We start from the raw sequence: 26,004 nt of genomic DNA, 5'->3' as shown, positions 1-26,004 counted from the left end.
CCGAACAAATAACTGCATTAACTCCACACACACCACACAACAAAACCATCCCTCGAGCACCCTCTCGACGACGGCGATGATGTCCATTTCCAGGAAAGAATAATAGAAACCTTCGTTGAACAAACTCCCTACACAATTTTTCCCAAATCCGTGCCCCTTCATCACTCAGTTAGTTACCTTTTCAAGTCCGCATTGTCAACCCCGTAGATATTTGTCGAACAACAGGAGGTCCAGTCCGCGCCCGACAAATTTATTCATTCTAGCTGTGGCTTTGGCCGAAACCGACTCCATCAATAGAGACGATGGGACAGGTGATGTCCGATTATTTATGTAAGTCTGTTAGGGGATGACGTGAAGAGCGCAGAGGAGACTGAGGTTGTTTTGCATTGGAAATTCTTCGATGGAGAGGACCGATTAGGGTATCGAGAGGACATCTATAGACGATGTGGTCTCCTTAATTAGGAGGACTCCGAGAAAGTATGGTCCACTCCGAGGCGGATCATTTTGAATGGTACTCGCCGGGAACTTTGCGTCGAAGAACGTTTTCTCAACTCCTTTCATCGCAGATGAGGAAAACTTCATAAATATCTTTCTCTAATTCTGTGGTTACAGGGCCCCCGCAAGGGTCATCAACGCCCGCGTGCCGAAAATATTTTGGCGCCCCTTAAAGGGGGGAAGTGGAGAAAAACGTCGCAGGATAATCGGCAAAAAATGTTTCAGTTTTCATTTGGAATTTATTTGTAGAAGGGTTAAAAAAACTATCAGCATTTTTTTTTGGATGCCTTAAGAACTTTATGCTGTCAGTTGTTACATAATACATTTTTTAAACTTTTCATTATTTTATTCAAGCATTCGATCAAAACCGCATTTTATTTTAAATTTGTAATGAAACTGCGGAGTTTTCAAAACCTGAGCTTTATTCTTCTTTAATCTATTCATAAATATATAAACCAAACAATAAACGAATAACAAATAAAATATTCAATTAAAGGATAAAATTAAATGGATGTTTTTCTAGATTTGGCTGCTGCGAATTCTTTTATTATATCATCAAAATCAATTTTATCGAGTATCTCTTGCTCTATAGCTAAGATGGCCAATCCAGATAATCTTTCTTGTGACATAGTAGACCTCAAATATTTTTTAATTATTTTTAATTTAGAGAATGATCTCTCACCAGAAGCAACAGACACAGGTAAAGTCAGAAGGATTCTTAAGGCAATACTAAGATTCGGTAGAGAAGAAGTTAGATTATTTTCAAAAATATATTGTAGAATTTCGAGAGGATTTGACGCTTCAGGTAATGAAAACAATCTTAGGGCTTTTATCTCGTTGAATAAATCATTTTCTTCCACGTCAGCCTCCTTCTTTTCCTGATCAGTAAGCTTTTGTTGAAGAGAATGACAGCATTTTAATAGATCTTCGTCATTTAATTTAAGAATATCACAAATAAAACCAAAAACGTTATCGTATTCAGATATCATATCGAACCTACTATTTAAAGAACTTAGCGTTAGATTTTTCAAAAAGAAATTAATTTTGAAAGCGATTTTTGGATCTTGAGGTACCTCATCCGTGTGTTCATAATCGAACAATTTTGGTTTATACTTTCGTCTTACACTATATAATGGAGAAAAACTTTGCTCTATCTCAAGAGCAGCCGCTAGTTTTCCAGCTTCAGAAAGTTTTTCCTCAAAAACATTATCATCTCTATAATTTTTAAAATGATCAACTAAATTCTTTAAATAGTTTTGGCACACTTCAATGTCAATCGCTACACTCTGCATCATTTTGCTTACAATATTAATTTGGAATAAAACATCATACCAAATTATTACACTACAAATAAATTTGAAAGTTTGAATATTTGATGAAAGAGAATTTGCTTTATGTCTAGTTTCTATGGTGAAAGTATTATTTTCAGCTAATTCTAAAAGGCTATCACATATTTGAATTAAATGAAATTTTAGTGGTTTTATAGCATCAATCCTACTTGACCATCTAGTATCACTTAGGGGTTTTAGATGTAACTGAGGAACATGCTTTTTTATAACATCCCATCTTTTTGTGGATGAGGAGAAAAATGTTTTAGTTCTTGTACAATATTAAAAAAATTCAGTGTTTCCTTTGAAACCTTAGCAGCATCATTTACAGTTAAATTTAAGCTGTGTGCAGCACATGGCACAAAAAAGCCCTAGAATTAGCATCGAGTATGCGTTTTTGTAAACCAATATGTTTTCCGCGCATATTCGCCCCATTATCATACCCTTGACCTCTCATGTATTTAATATCTAAATTTAAATTTTCCAAAAATCCCATTACAAAATTGAATAGCCCTTCCCCTGTGGAGTCGAATATTGGACTAAACGCTATAAAACTTTCTTGTATTTGAACCATTTTAGAACTGTCATTTAGAACAACATAACGCAAAACGAGGCTTATTTGCTCTGTATGGCTTGCATCCGGTGTACAATCTAAAATTATTGAATAATATTTGGAACTTCGAACCATATCCAAAATATTATTTTTTACTTTAGAAGCCATCAATTCAATAATTTCATTTTGTATCTGGTAGCCTAAATAATGGGTCATCAAGAATTTGTTTGTGAGTTTTGCACTCGACTAATGTGCTCTCTCATCACAGGATCAAAAGATGAAATCATTTCGACAGTTTTGAGGAAGTTCCCATTATCATTTTCAAAAAGTTTTTTAGAAGAACCTTGAAAAGCTAGACACTGCCTGGATAAACATTTAACAATTGAAACAATTCTTCCTAGAACGTCATGCCAATATTTTTTTTCAGTTTCTAAAACCCGTAAGTGATGATCGTTCACCGTTGTGGACAATTTTAACATTTTTTTTAAATTCATCCATTTATTCATGTGAACTTTATGTGCAATTGATGTTTCATGTCTTGTAATGGCTGAGGATAAATGTTGCCAATCAAAAAAACTAGTAGAATTTTTTGCGTCTTGACCTCAACCCCTAAACGTTTCGAAACAAAATAACTATTCTTTGGATAGGTTTCTGCTGTTATAGCATAGCAAGCAGATTTTGGTAGTTTCAGAAATTCTCTGTAACCTGTAGTATTTTTCCTACAGATGGTGGCGAAAGTTTCAGTAATTCCCCTGGCTAAAAGCTATTGCTTCGGTATTTATGATTGTTTATGTGTACCATATGCGTTTTAGTGATGATCGAAGAAATGGTGCCCGCCGTCCGGTGCAGGTGGTCCATAAAAAAATCCCGTACCGACAAAGGGATGATTATTTATGATATGTTTACTCGAAAAGAATCGTATAATTGCAATCTGTGGCCGAGGTTATTTTATGGGGATTGCGACGTTCGGGAACTTGTTTGGACGTGTAAAAGATGTCTTTGCACGTTCAAAATTGTTGAAAAAATAAAAAAAAATTTTCAAAAACCTTTGGTCTTTCGGTTTTTCATGTGGTCTATAAGAGATTTTGGCGCCCCTATAGAGTGGCGCCCGCGTGCGGTGCACGCGTTGAACGCGCGGTTGCGGGGGCCCTGTGTGGTTATTCCGTTCATTCTTCCACATCTGGTAGAACAAAATCGTGCGAGAATATATCAGAAACGCACAGTTTTCATGGTTATATTTTATTATTCTATGTTGGTACTCCGAACTTTCCGCCACGGCTTTATCTGTCAATTCATCAATTTGCCTTAAAGAAATCAGTTCTGCCAACCAACATTTTTCAATGCAAAAATCACTAAATTATATTTATGGAAATATTTCATTAATTTCAATGAAAATGCAATGAATTAGAGAAAATAATGTATAATACTCGTACAGAAGGCTCATTCTACCACTCGTTCATTCCAAAACTCGCCACTTCGTGGCTCGTTTTTGAATTTTGAACTCGTGGAAGAATATCAATGCCTTCTGCACTTGTATTATAAATAACTATTCTCTAATTCTGTGGTTATTCCGTTCATTCTTCCACATCTTGTAGAACAAAATCGTGCGAGAATATATCAGAAACGCACAGTTTTCATGGTTTTATTTCATTATTATATGTTGGTAATCCGAACTTTCCGTCACGGCTTTATCTGTCATTTCATCAATTTGCCTTGAAGAAATCAATTCTGCCAACCAACATTTTTCAATGCAAAAATCACTAAAATATATTTATGGAAATATTTCATTAATTTCAATGAAAATGCAATGAATTAGAGAAAATAATGTATAATACTCGTACAGAAGGCTCATTCTACCACTCGTTCATTCCAAAACTCCCCACTTCGTGGCTCGTTTTTGAATTTTGAACTCGTGGAAGAATATCAATGCCTTCTGCACTTGTATTATAAATAACTATTATTTTATGATCGAATTCCTTATAGAAAAATAAGGATAGTTAGTCATATGAATTCAATTCAAAGGGTAAAGAAATTCAACGATTTTGTTTCTGATGAGATGATAATATACACACTAGAAAAATTAGGTGAACGGACGAAGTCTCAACGAAGTTTGTAGTTTATTTTATCTTGAACCTTTGTCCACTGTGCATGAACATCACTGACTTGGAAAAATTATTTCATTTTCTGTGATAGTCTTTTCTACTTTTTCTATCGATTTCATAGCAAGCTTTCATTTGATCGAATTTATCAACCCCATTCATTCATTTATTGTAATGAGGATGGATTGAGGACAAAATATACTCATGATAAATTTATTTTTGCTGGTTTCTATAGGCGGCGCTAAGTCAGAAGTTCATTGTTTTGTTCATTTTAGTTCGAAATTTCAAGTATAATGATAGGATGGTAGGATGTTTCTCAACGGAAACGGAAATTCCATCAAATTTGCATGAGAAAACCTGAAGGTCGCAAAGCGATAGTTTCAGGCGTTCTGAAGTTATGAGCGAAAGAAGATATTCTTCAACTGATGCACTGCGAAAAACCAAATTGTGTCTTTAAGTTCTGACAGAAACAGAAATCCCATCAAATTTGTATAAAAAAACAAAAAGGTCGCAAAGCGATAGCTTCAGGCGTTCTAGAGTTATGGCCGAAAGAAGACACAATTCAGTTTTTCAGTGCATCAGTTGAAAAATATCTTTTTTCAGCCATAACTCCAGAACGCCTGAAGCTATCGCTTTGCGACCTTTTCGTTTTTTTATACAAATTTGATGGGATTTCTGTTTCTGTCAGAACTTAAAGACACAATTTGATTTTTGGCAGTGCATCAGTTGAAGAATATCTTCTTTCGCTCATAACTTCAGAACGCCTGAAACTATAGCTTTACGACCTTCAGGTTTTTTCATGCAAATTTGATTAAATTTCTGTTAAGAAATATCCTATCATCCTATCATTACACTTGAAATATCGAAGTAAAATGAACAAAACAATGAACTTCTGACTTAGCGCCCCCTATAGAAAGCAGCAAAAACAAATTCATCATGACTATATTTTGTCCTCAACCAGCAAGATATTATCTTTCAGACGAGATCTAGTTTGCTCAAAAATGTTGGGCCAAACTGAAGTTACAGGCATTTCAATCAGTCAGATTTCTCCCTTTCACCGACCCCTATTTGATGTCGAAAAATCGAAAATGACAATTCAAAAAGATAAAGAGTTTTCCAAGGATTACAGTGATGATATTTTTTCTTCAACTTCATGTGAAACATTTTCGAGGAAAATTCATTTTTCTACTCGACGATTGCTATTATGCCACCTAGCGGTAGAGGTATAAACTTCAAAACAATTTCCATTGTGTTTTCTTGTATACTTTAGTGGTAAAAATTTTTACCACAAGTCTCTACTATGAGTGAATCCTGAGATATAGCCGCTTACCTCGCTCATTTGCCCACCCTGTACAGATCAAAAACTCAAACTGTAGTTCTCGAGAAGCCCCCAGTGAGCATAGAATTCGGGACAGCCTGTACTTATGAGAAAGTGAAATTTTCGACCCATTACAGTATTTGCCTTGAAACTTCTAGTAGGTTAGAGATATCGAAAGAGTTTGAGCATCAGTGGACAGCTGGTTTCATTTGGTATTTTTTGGTTTTCTTTCATTTTTGTCCCAAAAGTGATAGTTTTCGAGTAAGTTTAAACTGAACCAAAAATTCAATTCAAATATTACCATGGTAATTTTTGAATGACTATATGACTATATGAAAGTTGACACTTTTGAGGCTGATGTCATCTTTTTACATTCGACAAATAAAAATTCAGGCTATTACTAAAAATGTATCAATACAAAAATTTACTAAAAAAATTTTGAAGCCATAATTTGCAAACTAAAGCACTTTTATACGTAACTAACGGAAATTAGGATATGATTTTTCATGACTGGAATTGAAAAATATTGATGTGGACGACTTTTATTTCCAACAAGACGGCGCTGCGTATCACAAAAGCAACGAAACAATCGCAATTCTGCATGGAAAATTTTTCTGTTATGTTGAAGTGGTAACCACAATTGGCCACCGAGATCTTATGATTTAACACCTATAGATTTTTTTTCTTTGAGGCCACAAGAAAGATAAGGTCTATGCCATTGCTCCAAATTTGGTTCAAGGCCTTTAAGATGTTATTCATGAAATTATCGAGGACATATAGCTTCCAATGTGCGAATTGTAATGAAAAATTTCATGAGTAGGATTTGGTGCTGCAACTTTGGGCATGGCGGCCATTCAGCCATTGGGTATTTTTTTCCAGTATGTTTCTTGAATTTCTGATGGGTTTGAGTAGCAGAGCTGTTAAAAATAATACTCCTATGATCTATAGCTCCTTAGTTACTTTATAGTAACTCGGAAGTATTAAAAATGTATATTATTACCTGAGTTTTTATTCTTTAAGACAAAAATTAGCTAGTAGGTATTTCAGATATTTCCCAAAAGTTGTCATATCTTTCAATGAAAAATAACTAAATATTTCTTAAGAAATACTAGCGCGAGTGTTCTATTCTTGTGAAATGGGAACTAAAATACTTTCAGATGTAATTGTTGTCTTGATATTGATGATGGACTATATGTTAGATAGTTATTTGGGCTGTTTCCATCATCTGTGCGGTTGGATGTTTCCGACGTTTCGGCAAGCATTCGCCTGCCGTCCTCAGGGTGGTGGTCCTGAGAAGGACCGATTGGGTGGTTCTGAGAAGAACCGTTTGCCAAACTTGGTCTGTCTGGACTTGTACGCACCATACTTTTTTCGATTTCGTATGAGGGTATCGGGGTTTGAACCTTAGTCGTATCGGTTGCAATCCTTTAACTCTCACCACTAGTCTACAGAAGCAGGTAGTAATCTATACGCATTAAGCTTAATATAAGTTACACCTGTATGCGCAGTTGGGATGCGCAGTAGTCGAATATTCGGGTTGCGCAGATGGTGTGCGCAGTTATCCGTCCGAATTCCGATTCATTTTTAATTTGGTGGTGTCGAGGTGCTTCCGACCTGGACCGGGTTCAATTTCCTCAGATCAGATCTTATGATTGGTGCCCAGACTTCCTTGATCTCCAGAGACGGCATACTTATGGGATTCGGAGTGATTGCCATGAAGGCTGCTTCTTTGAGTTTCCTCCGTTTCGATCTTTCTTCCTTCGATATTATGGAAGCTTCATCCCATTTGATCCTATGTTCCTCATCCCAAGCATGTTGGACTAGCCTGGATTTCTCTGTTTCTCCCAGTCGAGCTAGTTTTTGGTGCTCTTTGACTCTTGTGTCCAGGGGGCGTTTGGTCTCTCCAATGTAAGATCTACCGCACTCGCATGGTATTTCGTATATGCAATTTTTAGTTCTTTGATTTTCGTTGTCAGGTTTCACCTTGGTTAGGTTAGCCCTGACAGTGTTCTTGGTTTGGAATGCCGTTCTCACGCCGTATCTATTACCAATTCTTCTTAGTTTTTCTGATAACCCTTTCACATATGGGATGACCGTGGTTATCGTTTCAGTTGATTCGGTTTGTGTTTCTGGTCGAGGTTCTGTGTTATCCCTCGGTGTTCTGGCGATTTCCAGTATCCTCTTGGGGTAGCCGTTCTTCTCAAGAATTTCTGTGATCTTATCGAATTCTTCGTTCTTATCGTTCAGACTGGAGCACACTTGAGTTGCTCTGTCATAGAGGCATCTGGCTACTCCCAATTTGGTGTTGAGGTTATGGTTAGATTCGAAGTGGAGATACTGACCTGTGTTCGTTGGCTTCCTGTAAATCGTGGTTCGAGGAATTCCTTCCTGTTTGTGTACGAGCACATCCAGGAATGGAAGTTGTTCATTTTCCTCAATTTCCATCGTGAATTTTATGGATTCCTCTATGTTATTGAGGTGTTCTAGGAATCCTGCGATGGTCTCTTTTCCATGAGGCCATATCACGAATGTGTCATCCACGTATCTTCGCCATAGTTTCGGTTTTAACACATATTGGTCTAATGCTCTTCCCTCGAAATCTTCCATATATATGTCTGCCAGTACCGGGGACAATGGTGAACCCATGGCCATTCCGAATTCTTGTTGGTAGAAGATGTTATCTACCTGGAAATACGTGGTCTTGATACAGACTGAGAGCATATCCATAATTGCATTTATGCTCAGTGTGGTTCGTTCAGCTAATGTTTGGTCCTCCTCGAGTTTCTTTCTCACGATCTCGAGTGTTTGATCTGTGGGAACATTTGTGAACAAGCTGGATACATCGAAGCTTACCATGGTGTCCTGGTTGAGGATTTCTTGTGTGCGCATGATTTCTATGAAATGTTCCGTATTTTTGACCATTGCTGTTGTGTGGCCTCTTAGTGGTGATATTATCTTGAGGAGGAACTTGGCTAAGGAGTGGCAAGGGGAATTTCTTGAGCTGACGATCGGTCTCAAGGGGATGTTCTCCTTGTGTATTTTTGGGAGACCGTATAGATGTGGAGGTTTGCTGTAGTGAGGTGTTAGTCTTGATCTTGTGTAAGGATCTGGGAATTCATCCTTGTATTTATGCAGGGTTCTGTAGACTCTGTTTTCCACTGATGAAGTGGGGTCTTTCTTCAATTTCTTATACTCTCCTGCTTCTAACACCTCTTTGATTTTTTCGTTATATTGGTCCACATCCATGATGACCGTCGCATTTCCCTTGTCTGCCGGGAGTATTTTGATGGTGGGGTCTAATTTCAATTCTTTCAGGGCTCTTTGTTCTGCCCTGTTGATATTGGATTCAGGTTGCTTGGTGGTTGAATCCAGTGCAGTTCTTATCTTCCACCTATACTCCTCAGCTTTCTCCGGGTCTTGTATCCTTTGTGCTGTTTCCTCCGCCGCCAACATCACTTCAATTTTTGGAACGTTTTTGGGTGCTATGGAGAACTTCAGACCCTTGTTGAGGAGGTATTTCTGGTCGTCACTGAGAGTCTTGCTCGACAAGTTTATCACCGTTTTTGTATGCTCTAATGGTGTGTATTTCTTGGAGTCCCTCATCAGTTTTTCCATTTTCCTCCTTTGTGTCTCTTTCTGTTGTTCATTTGTTCTCTCATAGCTCCTTTTGACCGCTTCCACGATACTTTCATAGTCCTCTGCGGTTGTTCTGCTTCGTAAGCTTGTCCTGATGTTCTCACATGTTTGGATAAGGTTAGCTTTGTTGAACCGGTGGTAGTTGAGCCTTTCTCTTATGAGTGCTTGGCTTGCTCTATTGGAGATTCTATCTGCCCTTCTGCCTCTAATTGGGAGTTTGATTCTGAGACCCTTAGGAACAAGGTTTCGATCTCTGGCAAGGTGTAGAAACGTAAGGTGGTTCGTTTCTTTGGCAAGTTTGATTGAGGTTTTCTCATATTTCCTGACCTCTTGACAACGAAAATCAAAGAACTAAAAATTGCACAGGGCTAACCTAACCAAGGTGAAACCTGACAACGAAAATCAAAGAACTAAAAATTGCACAGGGCTAACCTAACCAAGGTGAAACCTGACAACGAAAATCAAAGAACTAAAAATTGCACAGGGCTAACCTAACCAAGGTGAAACCTGACAACGAAAATCAAAGAACTAAAAATTGCACAGGGCTAACCTAACCAAGGTGAAACCTGACAACGAAAATCAAAGAACTAAAAATTGCAAACCAAGAACACTGTCAGGGCTAACCTAACCAAGGTGAAACCTGACAACGAAAATCAAAGAACTAAAAATTGCATATACGAAATACCATGCGAGTGCGGTAGATCTTACATTGGAGAGACCAAACGCCCCCTGGACACAAGAGTCAAAGAGCACCAAAAACTAGCTCGACTGGGAGAAACAGAGAAATCCAGGCTAGTCCAACATGCTTGGGATGAGGAACATAGGATCAAATGGGATGAAGCTTCCATAATATCGAAGGAAGAAAGATCGAAACGGAGGAAACTCAAAGAAGCAGCCTTCATGGCAATCACTCCGAATCCCATAAGTATGCCGTCTCTGGAGATCAAGGAAGTCTGGGCACCAATCATAAGATCTGATCTGAGGAAATTGAACCCGGTCCAGGTCGGAAGCACCTCGACACCACCAAATTAAAAATGAATCGGAATTCGGACGGATAACTGCGCACACCATCTGCGCAACCCGAATATTCGACTACTGCGCATCCCAACTGCGCATACAGGTGTAACTTATATTAAGCTTAATGCGTATAGATTACTACCTGCTTCTGTAGACTAGTGGTGAGAGTTAAAGGATTGCAACCGATACGACTAAGGTTCAAACCCCGATACCCTCATACGAAATCGAAAAAAGTATGGTGCGTACAAGTCCAGACAGACCAAGTTTGGCAAACGGTTCTTCTCAGAACCACCCAATCGGTCCTTCTCAGGACCACCACCCTGAGGACGGCAGGCGAATGCTTGCCGAAACGTCGGAAACATCCAACCGCACAGATGATGGAAACAGCCCAAATAACTATCTAACATATAGTCCATCATCAATATCAAGACAACAATTAGAAATTCGGTATGGGCCCGAATTATATCAAGAGGTCAGGAAATATGAGAAAACCTCAATCAAACTTGCCAAAGAAACGAACCACCTTACGTTTCTACACCTTGCCAGAGATCGAAACCTTGTTCCTAAGGGTCTCAGAATCAAACTCCCAATTAGAGGCAGAAGGGCAGATAGAATCTCCAATAGAGCAAGCCAAGCACTCATAAGAGAAAGGCTCAACTACCACCGGTTCAACAAAGCTAACCTTATCCAAACATGTGAGAACATCAGGACAAGCTTACGAAGCAGAACAACCGCAGAGGACTATGAAAGTATCGTGGAAGCGGTCAAAAGGAGCTATGAGAGAACAAATGAACAACAGAAAGAGACACAAAGGAGGAAAATGGAAAAACTGATGAGGGACTCCAAGAAATACACACCATTAGAGCATACAAAAACGGTGATAAACTTGTCGAGCAAGACTCTCAGTGACGACCAGAAATACCTCCTCAACAAGGGTCTGAAGTTCTCCATAGCACCCAAAAACGTTCCAAAAATTGAAGTGATGTTGGCGGCGGAGGAAACAGCACAAAGGATACAAGACCCGGAGAAAGCTGAGGAGTATAGGTGGAAGATAAGAACTGCACTGGATTCAACCACCAAGCAACCTGAATCCAATATCAACAGGGCAGAACAAAGAGCCCTGAAAGAATTGAAATTAGACCCCACCATCAAAATACTCCCGGCAGACAAGGGAAATGCGACGGTCATCATGGATGTGGACCAATATAACGAAAAAATCAAAGAGGTGTTAGAAGCAGGAGAGTATAAGAAATTGAAGAAAGACCCCACTTCATCAGTGGAAAACAGAGTCTACAGAACCCTGCATAAATACAAGGATGAATTCCCAGATCCTTACACAAGATCAAGACTAACACCTCACTACAGCAAACCTCCACATCTATACGGTCTCCCAAAAATACACAAGGAGAACATCCCCTTGAGACCGATCGTCAGCTCAAGAAATTCCCCTTGCCACTCCTTAGCCAAGTTCCTCCTCAAGATAATATCACCACTAAGAGGCCACACAACAGCAATGGTCAAAAATACGGAACATTTCATAGAAACCATGCGCACACAAGAAATCCTCAACCAGGACACCATGGTAAGCTTCGATGTATCCAGCTTGTTCACAAATGTTCCCACAGATCAAACACTCGAGATCGTGAGAAAGAAACTCGAGGAGGACCAAACATTAGCTGAACGAACCACACTGAGCATAAATGCAATTATGGATATGCTCTCAGTCTGTATCAAGACCACGTATTTCCAGGTAGATAACATCTTCTACCAACAAGAATTCGGAATGGCCATGGGTTCACCATTGTCCCCGGTACTGGCAGACATATATATGGAAGATTTCGAGGGAAGAGCATTAGACCAATATGTGTTAAAACCGAAACTATGGCGAAGATACGTGGATGACACATTCGTGATATGGCCTCATGGAAAAGAGACCATCGCAGGATTCCTAGAACACCTCAATAACATAGAGGAATCCATAAAATTCACGATGGAAATTGAGGAAAATGAACAACTTCCATTCCTGGATGTGCTCGTACACAAACAGGAAGGAATTCCTCGAACCACGATTTACAGGAAGCCAACGAACACAGGTCAGTATCTCCACTTCGAATCTAACCATAACCTCAACACCAAATTGGGAGTAGCCAGATGCCTCTATGACAGAGCAACTCAAGTGTGCTCCAGTCTGAACGATAAGAACGAAGAATTCGATAAGATCACAGAAATTCTTGAGAAGAACGGCTACCCCAAGAGGATACTGGAAATCGCCAGAACACCGAGGGATAACACAGAACCTCGACCAGAAACACAAACCGAATCAACTGAAACGATAACCACGGTCATCCCATATGTGAAAGGGTTATCAGAAAAACTAAGAAGAATTGGTAATAGATACGGCGTGAGAACGGCATTCCAAACCAAGAACACTGTCAGGGCTAACCTAACCAAGGTGAAACCTGACAACGAAAATCAAAGAACTAAAAATTGCATATACGAAATACCATGCGAGTGCGGTAGATCTTACATTGGAGAGACCAAACGCCCCCTGGACACAAGAGTCAAAGAGCACCAAAAACTAGCTCGACTGGGAGAAACAGAGAAATCCAGGCTAGTCCAACATGCTTGGGATGAGGAACATAGGATCAAATGGGATGAAGCTTCCATAATATCGAAGGAAGAAAGATCGAAACGGAGGAAACTCAAAGAAGCAGCCTTCATGGCAATCACTCCGAATCCCATAAGTATGCCGTCTCTGGAGATCAAGGAAGTCTGGGCACCAATCATAAGATCTGATCTGAGGAAATTGAACCCGGTCCAGGTCGGAAGCACCTCGACACCACCAAATTAAAAATGAATCGGAATTCGGACGGATAACTGCGCACACCATCTGCGCAACCCGAATATTCGACTACTGCGCATCCCAACTGCGCATACAGGTGTAACTTATATTAAGCTTAATGCGTATAGATTACTACCTGCTTCTGTAGACTAGTGGTGAGAGTTAAAGGATTGCAACCGATACGACTAAGGTTCAAACCCCGATACCCTCATACGAAATCGAAAAAAGTATGGTGCGTACAAGTCCAGACAGACCAAGTTTGGCAAACGGTTCTTCTCAGAACCACCCAATCGGTCCTTCTCAGGACCACCACCCTGAGGACGGCAGGCGAATGCTTGCCGAAACGTCGGAAACATCCAACCGCACAGATGATGGAAACAGCCCAAATAACTATCTAACATATAGTCCATCATCAATATCAAGACAACAATTAGAAATTCGGTATGGGCCCGAATTATATCAAGAGGTCAGGAAATATGAGAAAACCTCAATCAAACTTGCCAAAGAAACGAACCACCTTACGTTTCTACACCTTGCCAGAGATCGAAACCTTGTTCCTAAGGGTCTCAGAATCAAACTCCCAATTAGAGGCAGAAGGGCAGATAGAATCTCCAATAGAGCAAGCCAAGCACTCATAAGAGAAAGGCTCAACTACCACCGGTTCAACAAAGCTAACCTTATCCAAACATGTGAGAACATCAGGACAAGCTTACGAAGCAGAACAACCGCAGAGGACTATGAAAGTATCGTGGAAGCGGTCAAAAGGAGCTATGAGAGAACAAATGAACAACAGAAAGAGACACAAAGGAGGAAAATGGAAAAACTGATGAGGGACTCCAAGAAATACACACCATTAGAGCATACAAAAACGGTGATAAACTTGTCGAGCAAGACTCTCAGTGACGACCAGAAATACCTCCTCAACAAGGGTCTGAAGTTCTCCATAGCACCCAAAAACGTTCCAAAAATTGAAGTGATGTTGGCGGCGGAGGAAACAGCACAAAGGATACAAGACCCGGAGAAAGCTGAGGAGTATAGGTGGAAGATAAGAACTGCACTGGATTCAACCACCAAGCAACCTGAATCCAATATCAACAGGGCAGAACAAAGAGCCCTGAAAGAATTGAAATTAGACCCCACCATCAAAATACTCCCGGCAGACAAGGGAAATGCGACGGTCATCATGGATGTGGACCAATATAACGAAAAAATCAAAGAGGTGTTAGAAGCAGGAGAGTATAAGAAATTGAAGAAAGACCCCACTTCATCAGTGGAAAACAGAGTCTACAGAACCCTGCATAAATACAAGGATGAATTCCCAGATCCTTACACAAGATCAAGACTAACACCTCACTACAGCAAACCTCCACATCTATACGGTCTCCCAAAAATACACAAGGAGAACATCCCCTTGAGACCGATCGTCAGCTCAAGAAATTCCCCTTGCCACTCCTTAGCCAAGTTCCTCCTCAAGATAATATCACCACTAAGAGGCCACACAACAGCAATGGTCAAAAATACGGAACATTTCATAGAAACCATGCGCACACAAGAAATCCTCAACCAGGACACCATGGTAAGCTTCGATGTATCCAGCTTGTTCACAAATGTTCCCACAGATCAAACACTCGAGATCGTGAGAAAGAAACTCGAGGAGGACCAAACATTAGCTGAACGAACCACACTGAGCATAAATGCAATTATGGATATGCTCTCAGTCTGTATCAAGACCACGTATTTCCAGGTAGATAACATCTTCTACCAACAAGAATTCGGAATGGCCATGGGTTCACCATTGTCCCCGGTACTGGCAGACATATATATGGAAGATTTCGAGGGAAGAGCATTAGACCAATATGTGTTAAAACCGAAACTATGGCGAAGATACGTGGATGACACATTCGTGATATGGCCTCATGGAAAAGAGACCATCGCAGGATTCCTAGAACACCTCAATAACATAGAGGAATCCATAAAATTCACGATGGAAATTGAGGAAAATGAACAACTTCCATTCCTGGATGTGCTCGTACACAAACAGGAAGGAATTCCTCGAACCACGATTTACAGGAAGCCAACGAACACAGGTCAGTATCTCCACTTCGAATCTAACCATAACCTCAACACCAAATTGGGAGTAGCCAGATGCCTCTATGACAGAGCAACTCAAGTGTGCTCCAGTCTGAACGATAAGAACGAAGAATTCGATAAGATCACAGAAATTCTTGAGAAGAACGGCTACCCCAAGAGGATACTGGAAATCGCCAGAACACCGAGGGATAACACAGAACCTCGACCAGAAACACAAACCGAATCAACTGAAACGATAACCACGGTCATCCCATATGTGAAAGGGTTATCAGAAAAACTAAGAAGAATTGGTAATAGATACGGCGTGAGAACGGCATTCCAAACCAAGAACACTGTCAGGGCTAACCTAACCAAGGTGAAACCTGACAACGAAAATCAAAGAACTAAAAATTGCATATACGAAATACCATGCGAGTGCGGTAGATCTTACATTGGAGAGACCAAACGCCCCCTGGACACAAGAGTCAAAGAGCACCAAAAACTAGCTCGACTGGGAGAAACAGAGAAATCCAGGCTAGTCCAACATGCTTGGGATGAGGAACATAGGATCAAATGGGATGAAGCTTCCATAATATCGAAGGAAGAAAGATCGAAACGGAGGAAACTCAAAGAAGCAGCCTTCATGGCAATCACTCCGAATCCCATAAGTATGCCGTCTCTGGAGATCAAGGAAGTCTGGGCACCAATCATAAGATCTGATCTGAGGAAATTGAACCCGGTCCAGGTCGGAAGCACCTCGACACCACCAAATTAAAATTAAACGGAATTCGGACGGATAACTGCGCACACCATCTGCGCAACCCGAATATTCGACTACTGCGCATCCCAACTGCGCATACAGGTGTAACTTATATTAAGCTTAATGCGTATAGATTACTACCTGCTTCTGTAGACTAGTGGTGAGAGTTAAAGGATTGCAACCGATACGACTAAGGTTCAAACCCCGATACCCTCATACGAAATCGAAAAAAGTATGGTGCGTACAAGTCCAGACAGACCAAGTTTGGCAAACGGTTCTTCTCAGAACCACCCAATCGGTCCTTCTCAGGACCACCACCCTGAGGACGGCAGGCGAATGCTTGCCGAAACGTCGGAAACATCCAACCGCACAGATGATGGAAACAGCCCAAATAACTATCTAACATACTTTCAGATGTGTACTAACCATAAAGTACAAATAGTGTTAAATTCTCAGGACAAGTTAACCTTCTTCAACCGACCCCAATAACTAATATAATCCATGATGTTCTTCAAATGAATACATAGTAAAACCTGATGGTACTTCGGAAAAGAACACTATTTCATTTGTAACCGTCGGCTTTTTATAGTTCGATGACTCTATCACCAACTTAATCTAGGTAGGTTTCGATTACAACCCCAGTAGGCTTCATAACGAATAATCTTCAAGTTTCCCAAAAGATACGAGAAAAAAATTAAGGAGTCCCATTAGATGAAGAACATAACAGTTTTATGTTACCTCGGTCATATGGTTGATTGCCAGAAATTAAATTAAAATACCTTACAAGTACGATGGTAAAGATAAGGGTTGTAATTTGAGAATGACAGTAAAGTATCCGACAGCAGGTATATGAGGGAGAGAATTTCCGAACGTGACGAGATTTTATGTTCGAGATAAAAAGCGATTTTGTTGTAAATGCAAATATGGTGAATGAGAAAGGAAATTCCAAAAAACTATCGACGTCGGTTCGGATATTTTTGAGCATTGATTTGGTAATAACGGGTGTTTTTTTTCGAGGTATATAACTTTAAGTTGGCATTACTGTTCAAGATGGTGACCGATTTCACAGTTGTCAAGTGATTTATTCTCAGTTTGGTTTGGCAATTCATCATGAATAGACTCACGCCTGAACAACGCTTGCAAATAGTGCAATTTCATTTAGAAAATAATGATTCTGTGCGGAATACGTATCGCGCACTACGTCCATTTTATTTTATTTAGCGATGAAGCGCACTTCTGGTTGAATGGCTACGTCAACAAACAAAACTGCCACATTTGGAGTGAAGCTAATCCTCAAGTGTATGTCGAAACACCGTTACATCAAGAAAAACTGACTGTTTGGTGCGCTTTATGGGCTGGTGGAATCATTGGTCCGTACTCCTTCAAAAACGATGATGGCCAGAACGTTACAGTCAATGGTGATCGGTATAGAGCCATGCTTACTAACTTTTTCATGCCTGAATTGAACAACCTTGATGTCCAGGAGCTGTGGTTCCAACAAGACGGCGCAACATGTCACACAGCTCGTGCCACAATTGATTTATTGAAAGACACGTTTGGTGACCGCCTAATTTCACGTTTTGGACTTGTGAATTGGCCTCCAAGATCTTGTGATTTAACACCGCTAGGCTACTTTCTGTGGAGCTATGTAAAGTCATTGGTCTATGCGGATAAACCACAAACCCTTGACCATTTGGAAGACAACATTCGCCGTGTTATTGCCGATATACGGCCACAAATGTTGGAAAAAGTCATCGAAAATTGGACGTCCAGATTGGACTACATCCGAGCCAGCCGTGGCGGTCATATACCAGAAATCATATTCAATATGTAATGCCACAAGATTATCTTGCGGATAAATAAAATTCATGTCAATCGAATAATCCATCGTTTTTTTATTGCAGTTTAAAGTTCTATAGCTCTAAAAAAAACAACCTTCACTTTCATGAAATTCACTGATTGGGTTTCAGAATAAGACAATTTATTAATTTATAAACATGGTAATCACGAATATTTTTTTATTCAGTGAATTGCGTTTTGTACCAATAAACGTTGACTTGAGATGCCCGTAAAAGTCGACCAAAAAAATTGAAACTAAAAATTATTCAATTCTCATTTTCTTTTCAAATAACATATATATGTGTTCCATTTCCAATCGTTAGCAGTTTGCCAGTTTGCAGCGTGTTTCATGATGTTAATTCTATTCCATTCATTTTTTCCGTATTGTGATGTTAGGTGTACAACTTCGATTCCGACGTTTTGCAATAGATGGCTGTAGCGAGATAAGTAGATCGTCGATGTCACATAGTAGGCTTAGGTATTTGTATACATAAAGCCATCGAAATATTAGTCGGTTCGTGTCTGCATCATAAAGTTATTCTATATTAAACATGTCAGTTTTCGTGCAAAATTCTGGTCATTTGAAGTAGGTTTTAATTTTCGGCTTTAATATGATGAAATATGAGGCTCATCGAATGATCCCAAATACCTTGATATTATTATCAGAACCCCTCATCTTGATGAACTGACTGACAAGAATGACGTCCTAGTGAATCAGTCAACAATGACGCAATAGATGAATAAATGAGCGAGCGCTCGAAAGCGCTTTGTTATTGCTGACGAAATACTTTTCAAATCGATCGAATCTGTATTTCAGATGAGCATTTCTTTGGATTTATTGCGCTCATCTGGACCTTTGACTTCGAATGTACCTACCCTGAAAATTTTCCAGCCACAGAAAATCGGGAATAATAATAAAAAATCGAAATGATACAGGGACAAACTAAAAGTGCATAAAAAATGGAATCGAAGATTGCTTGAATGATTCATTAAATTCCTTTCCTTCACTCTCTAACGGCAATAAGTGAAGGTATTATGATGAGAACTCTGTCTGAAGTGTTTCACAATATGTATTTGAAGATATACACGAGAGCAAGTATCTTCTTAACGTGTACCAGCATCAGTGAGTAGAGGTTACCTATTCGTTAAAGTGGTAATTATCTAGCTTATTTCGTATTTTCTGACAGGTTTGAATGCACAACAGTCACGAAAACAAACAACGAGGTGAAAAGTGACTTACTTCAGTCGAAGTCGTGAGGAATGCATTCTCACATCATTTAAATATCCTCTCTTGTTGATAAACTTTTTGAACGAGCTGACGCAACTAGACTTCATTCAGTTAATTTTGCATTTACCAATGATCAAATAAAAAAAAATAACAATAAACAAGTATAAGTAGAATATAGTATTGTTCAATGTTCATACAGCTGAAAAACTAATATTGATGGCAAAAATATAATTAATTGAGTTTTAAATATATGAAATTCTCTCAAATTTCGGTTCGTATTTCACGAATAACATGCTTCACATTTTTTCTAATCTTGAATTAACCATCTATAATTAAAGTAAAGGTAACTCACTAAAGACATTCAATCAACCGATTGTTAGATAATTAGATCACCTCCAATTACTGTCAACGATAAAATATTCCATGATAAGAAAATTTGTAGACCACACACTGAGCCTTGTTGGATACCAATATACAACTTACCGTTCATCACAACCGCAATGCATAATTGTGTTTATTCTCCAGTTATACAATCCGTATTTGGTGGAGAATCCTCCTATCCAAAAAGGACACGTGGTATCGTGCTTCCTGCAGCATCTGTCAGTCCTGCTGAACATTCCCAAACGGGTATACTTCTCTGCCGAATAACCCTTGCCGCACCATTTAGTACCAGGAACTCTGAGGAGGTCGCTGAGGTCTCTTCTATCTCTAGAAAAAATATGAAAAAATTCGAGTAATTGTTGCACCAGATTGATGAACCTAAAATGTTAATAAAGTAAATAATGGTTTAACGTCTGTTCATTTGACAAATTAAATTAATTTCACGGCAATTCAGACAATTTTTCAATTCTGGAAAAAGTACCTCCCCGAGGGTTGGAATTTTTTGCATATCTTGAAGCCAATATATAGAGAAATATTTGACAGTCATTTTTCAGAAACACCCCCTAACTCGAGAACGATGAAGCAGAATATTTCGATATCATTTCTGATATCTCATTATTTTGATAAAAGAGATAATGGGTCCTTTGAAATATTTTTCTCCAAGTCTTATAATTCTCGAGCTCTTAGTAAACATCGAATTTGGAATACCCTGTACAGAAGCTTTCCTCAAGCGATTGAAGATCAGAGACTACATATAACCTTTGTGTGTATTTGCCTCTTTTGGTCATGATTCTAGTTATGTTCATCATTCTTAAATAATTTATGAAAAATCATTGCCGTTTGAATGACTTGATATCGGTTGACATAGAAGCTAAGCTTATAATATCTCGTAAATAATTTTTGAAGTAATATTGAACTTTGTGGATAATGATACGAAATTATCAAGCTTTGTAAGAGTACAAAAAAACGAATGCTTTCGTGTACTCTTTATTGATTCATTCATGATTTTTGCTATATCATGGGGTCTTCTAAGAGGACTAAAATAGAAAAATTGAAATCTAAAAAACTTTTAGTTAGGCTTTTTATGAATTTGTCCCTAATCGTCATAAAAAAATATACTCTGCAAAACTCTCTTACCACCCAATTTCTACAATAAATACTAAAAATCTAATTTTCCTATCAACACTTTTCTGATTTTTCATCACTAAGCAACAAGGCAAAGATGTGAAAAACGACTGTTCAAGACCACAGAAAATAAACACGGAAAATAATTACTTTTTTGTATCTCACCAACTCTTTAATGAACTGTCAATTTCTCTCGCCTTCTGTGCTATTTCTAATATATGGCATTTATCCATACATTGTATGTATTCAATACTGTATAGTACGTCTACATATTACAATTGATTAAGAAAAACATTTTTTTGGACTTGATATATATCTATATATCGTAAACTTTCTACATTATTGAAATCCATAATATGTCTCGTTTCTGTTGTATATTTAGACAACCCTGTTTTCTTATTCAATAGATTTACATCTTGTCGCTTGTACGCCTATTCTTACTATTAATTTTCGACCAGCCTTTCCCACGTAAAGTCCTCACATGAACCATTGACTGAATCTAATTTATCTTCTTTGCCTTTTAACCTGGAAAACATGCTATCTTTTAGTTCATTTCGGATTTTAATAGCTGTTTAAAAGTTAGAAAGTAAGAGGAAAATAATTTTTGGTGTTCACTTATTCTAAATTTCAATAAAAATGTTGGCTGTTTTCTAGTTTAGGTTCAGTGGATTCATTTTTTGATTCCGTTTGATCTTCCGGGTAGATGGCACGTTATGCAGAAGCTTGTTTATTTTCATTTTGATTGGGTTCGAATTATTTATATATTTCTGTTATTATTGTCAGAAATATTATTTTATGATCTAAGACTAAATGAACTTTCTGTTTGGTTTTGTGGTTCGAGATAAAACTCAAGTATCTGCCTCAACTATAAAGTAATAAACATAGATAGAGGGAGTGTACGCAATTTTTACATGTCCCCAACATGGTTAGACTACGTTGTCCGATTTTTATATATTTTCAAATCCACAATTTTACTATATCATTATAAATGTATATTATATTAAATGAAGTATATTTATTTGAGTGATTCCCGAATAAATATGCAAATTTGCCTACGTTGTTCTATTGTGATATATTTTCAATTCCACAATTTTACTATATCATTATAAATGTATATTATATTGAATGAAGTATATTTATTTGAGTGATTCCCGATTAAATAGGCAAATTTGAATATTTGGAATCCGATATTTTTCCCAATTGTCAAATTTTTAGTAAGCAGAATATTTATTATATATTTACGTATTCATCTCAATATATTTTTAGTTAATATGAAACGTTGATTCACGTAAGACGTAAGCACTGTTTTCTTTTTGGAGTAGCCTGCGAATTGGGTGAAAATCGTATCACTGGTATGTTTTCATCTCCGCGCCCCTTACGTCAAATTTGTTAGTTCATGTTGGGGACAAAATTTGCTTACTGAAAATGACGTATGCTCCCTCTATCTATGTTTATCACTCTGAAGCCTGAACTAATCATTTTCACATATCAACTTGTTTTGATAGTGTGCTCATCAATATGCCTTTTGAAAGAACCCATGTCAAGAAAAAAGTTTTTTGATTTTCTTTCCTCTTCACTAGTGAATGTATACAATAAACTCCACATTTATAATATCTCATCTACGATACAAACAAAATCATCCACAAATTTCTTTATGATAGTGGTAATCAAGATGCGAACCTACCTTGAAAATTCGAAGTTCATAGGTTTTTTCATTCAACAAATATTACTTTAACGGGTGGTTGGACGAACAGAATTTAATTTGACCTCGGATTCGCCATCCGCAAGAATTTTATAATTTGAGATTATTTCCTGCTCAAAATTCGCAAAGTGCAGATATTGTAATGAAATGAATCACTCCTAGTTAAGCAGAAAAAACCCCTTCGCATATTTTGAATAATATATCTGTGAAATATTCCTTCCGAATTTTCTGACTCCTTTTTCCATAAGTTAACACCTGACTTGAATCAATTCCATCGCTAAACTGAACTCAGAAACTGCAGAAATTCGAAAGTAAAAAAAAACTTCTTTTAATTAATTCGAAACCATCGATTCAATAATGAATCTGATAGCAACTGTGCGCTTCCTCTTCCTTATGCTCGAATAGTTCCCGGTCTATATTCGAAATTGAATTATTTTTATCTTATGGAGTTTTAATTAAAAATGCAGCTGTCAACTTCGAACATTTCAAGATTGAATTATCGAGGAATTTGGAGAATTTTATGTTATTAATAAGTCCTGAACTGTTCTCTGCTGGAATTAAAAGATTAAAAGTGATATGCACACCTGGAATAATACGACGGACATTAACAATGATAAGTGATGTTTTAATAGGAGACCCTGAATAATTCGAATATTTTTGTATGAATTCATTTAAAGTTGTTTTTACATGTACCGGGTTTTTCACTATAATTTGACCCCCCCTTTAAGTTTGTTATTGAAAGAGGAACAAAAAAATGTTTTTCACAAAAGTTTCACGAAATCGATTAGTGTTTTTTAAAATGATTTCACAAAACGAAATATACAGAGTGGGCAACATATTGATTGCAACTTCATTTTTTCAAAAAGAACACCCTGTATATTTTTCTATGTTTGACTAACTCTTTTTCCCCTGATTTCAAATATATAACATATGTTTGGTCTATCTCTCTTATTCTGAGAACGACAGAGTTTCAAATTTTAAGAACCACCTGGCAAGCTAAGTAATCAATTTTCAAGTTGAAGGCTCTGCGATAATTCAAAATGCCCTTTTTTGAGTTATCTTGTTGGCAACGATATATGACTACGTTTGTCATTGAATGAAAATATTCATCGAATATGCACTACACAGAAGCGGAAAAATTTGAAATATTTCCACTTTATGTGAAGAGAAATAAAAATAAGAAAGTTACAAGGAAAGATTATATGGAGTTGCATCCAAATCATCGAATTCCAATTTATAGTGAAAAACGTATGTCATATCGTTGCCAACGAGATAACTCAAAAATAAGTTTTTTTCCCATAAACATGTGTCCGCAAACACCTCATTACCGAACCACAAAGCATTAAAGTGTCAAGATTTTTTCAGTTTTTTCTTCATAGCTTTTTCAGTTCTTGAGATATTAAGATCAAATTTGAAATATAGATTCGTTAGGTGTCTTATTTCTTTGAGTAAACTTGTAAATCAGATCACAAACCAAATATTTAGACGTCTTTATTTTTATTGTGATAATAAGATCCTAATAAGATTTCTAAAACACTAGTGTGCTCACTGACTCTTGAAAAAATTAAAGTGGCTACTTTTGAAGGGACCAACCATTTTAATGGTATTGATCATTGGTTCGTTTTCGCATCTTTTTCTATGGTGCACACGTCGTCTTTTTTGTCAATGTCGTGTTTTGAGGTTGAAACAACAATAATAACAAGATTTACAGAACAAATGAAAATGTTTAAATGATGCCGTTGATTGGTCAATCATTGTATATGCCACCTTAAGGAAGAAAAGGGGCTAGTTACGAGCCCAATCACCAGAATTACTTTAAACAAAATCTTATCAGGGGATACATCATTATTTTAGACATCTTTTTAGTTTCTATTTTTTGTTAAAAATTTTAATTAAATGTAGCGAATGTAGCAAAAATTTACTTTTTTCGCGATAAAAATAGCAGATACGTAAAAATTTCAAAAAGAAAATTAATTGATGAATAACATAAATAATTAATTTGATATGTTAGAATCCACAAGCGGCGTATTACAAAAACTTCGAAGGGGTTGACCACTGAAAAATTATCTTCCTGTAGCTTGTTACGATCATTCGGCATACTGGATGATGTAAACCCTAAAACGTAACCTATATTTTAAATTTGATGCACAAAAACTGAAAGAGCCATGATGAAAAACTGCAGTTCGGTAACGAAGCTTTTGTGGATACATGTTTGAAGGAAAAAGTCTTATTTTGACCTGAAGAATACGCACCTGAAATCTTGATATTGCATTTGAACACCCTGTATAGAAAAGAAATTACAAGCTTCGCGAAGAATCACGTCTCAATAACGGTGTCAAAACCATAGAATATTCAAGCAGATTATAGAAAACAAATGACGAAAGCACTGACGTGAAATCAGATACTTTGAGCGCTTGTTGATCCATGAAAATTTTGAAATAAAATGATTTCTCAATTCGATATGATGACAATGGATGAAACATGGATTCATCACTATACTCGAAGTACCACTATCACATCACTACAGTCGAAGAGAGCATCAGCAAACTGGAAACTAGTCGATGAACGTTGTCCAGAGCTCTCAGAAATATACAGGTTAGTTTATATCATTTATCTAGGTGCATGGTATATTGACAAAGGTAAAACTACCAACAATCTATACTACAAAATGTTATTGAATGCAGAAACTAAAAAAAAGTCCTCAAATGTAAAAGAAAAAAAATTTTTCACCAAGGCAATGCTCCTTGTCTCAAATCGATATCAAATTGACAGAATTACGTTTCCAACTGATTGACTACTCAACTTATTCCCAAAATCTGACCATAGTGATAACTGGCTTTTTGCAGGCCTCAAAAGAATGATCCAAAGAAAGAAATTTGGCTTTAATGAAGGCGGTTGAAGCCAATTTCGAAAGCAAAAACGAACCCTTCTACAGAAAATTCATCACTCTTGAACTACGTTGACGAATTTTTAAAAAAAGATCGATATCGACATTTTAATATATCGGGTGTCCCAAACTCGATGGCCTATTAGACGTTTCTGGAGAACTAATCATAATTTTGATCTGAAAATTTGCATATTAGGGTTTGAGACAATGATCTTTCTCCCTATAATATTCTCAGATCTCTACAACTTCCGGTTATACCGGAAACAGACTACTACTTCCTTATCTAAAATGGCACACCCAGTATATTATTGCATCATTAGATAGCTTTTTTGATGGCAATTTCGGCAATACGCCATACCTTGAGAAAACCTCAACGGTTCATGAGTTATTGGGATTCTTATGAAAAAAAAGGTGGCGATGAGGACTCACATTTTTTTGAATATTTCAGCAGAAAAAGCCTTTTTCGAAAAAAATTTGTTTTGTTTCGTTTACGCAAATACGTATCTAGTATTATAAGAGTGTTTTCGGCTTGGACCAAAAATGTACAGGGTGTTTATAAGAGGATCATGAACTTGGACAACTCAAATTCATCAAAACTCAAGATTTTCAAATCAGAACCTATATTTTTTATTATTTCAGTCGATTCTACGTCCAAAAATAGTGGGGGTTACGTCAGCAAACCCTATACCTAAAATGATTACTTCAAGAGTTATCGGGGAAGAAC

General features: G+C 37.6%; 1 protein-coding gene across 3 annotated transcripts in view; it reads right to left on the bottom strand.

The window, feature by feature from the left end:
• Window positions 1-26,004, bottom strand: part of LOC123682037 — a 141,297-nt gene that overhangs the window by 43,264 nt on the left and 72,029 nt on the right. For all 3 annotated transcript variants that reach the window (XM_045620426.1, XM_045620424.1, XM_045620425.1), the window contains exon 4: window positions 19,669-19,893. In XM_045620426.1, coding sequence (XP_045476382.1) covers window positions 19,669-19,893 — 225 coding nt within the window. The remainder of the gene's footprint in view (window positions 1-19,668; window positions 19,894-26,004) is intronic.

Source organism: Harmonia axyridis, chromosome 6, assembly GCF_914767665.1.
Source record: "Harmonia axyridis chromosome 6, icHarAxyr1.1, whole genome shotgun sequence".
Lineage (NCBI taxonomy): Eukaryota > Metazoa > Arthropoda > Insecta > Coleoptera > Coccinellidae > Harmonia > Harmonia axyridis.
This window is presented reverse-complemented; position numbering and strand designations above follow the sequence as displayed.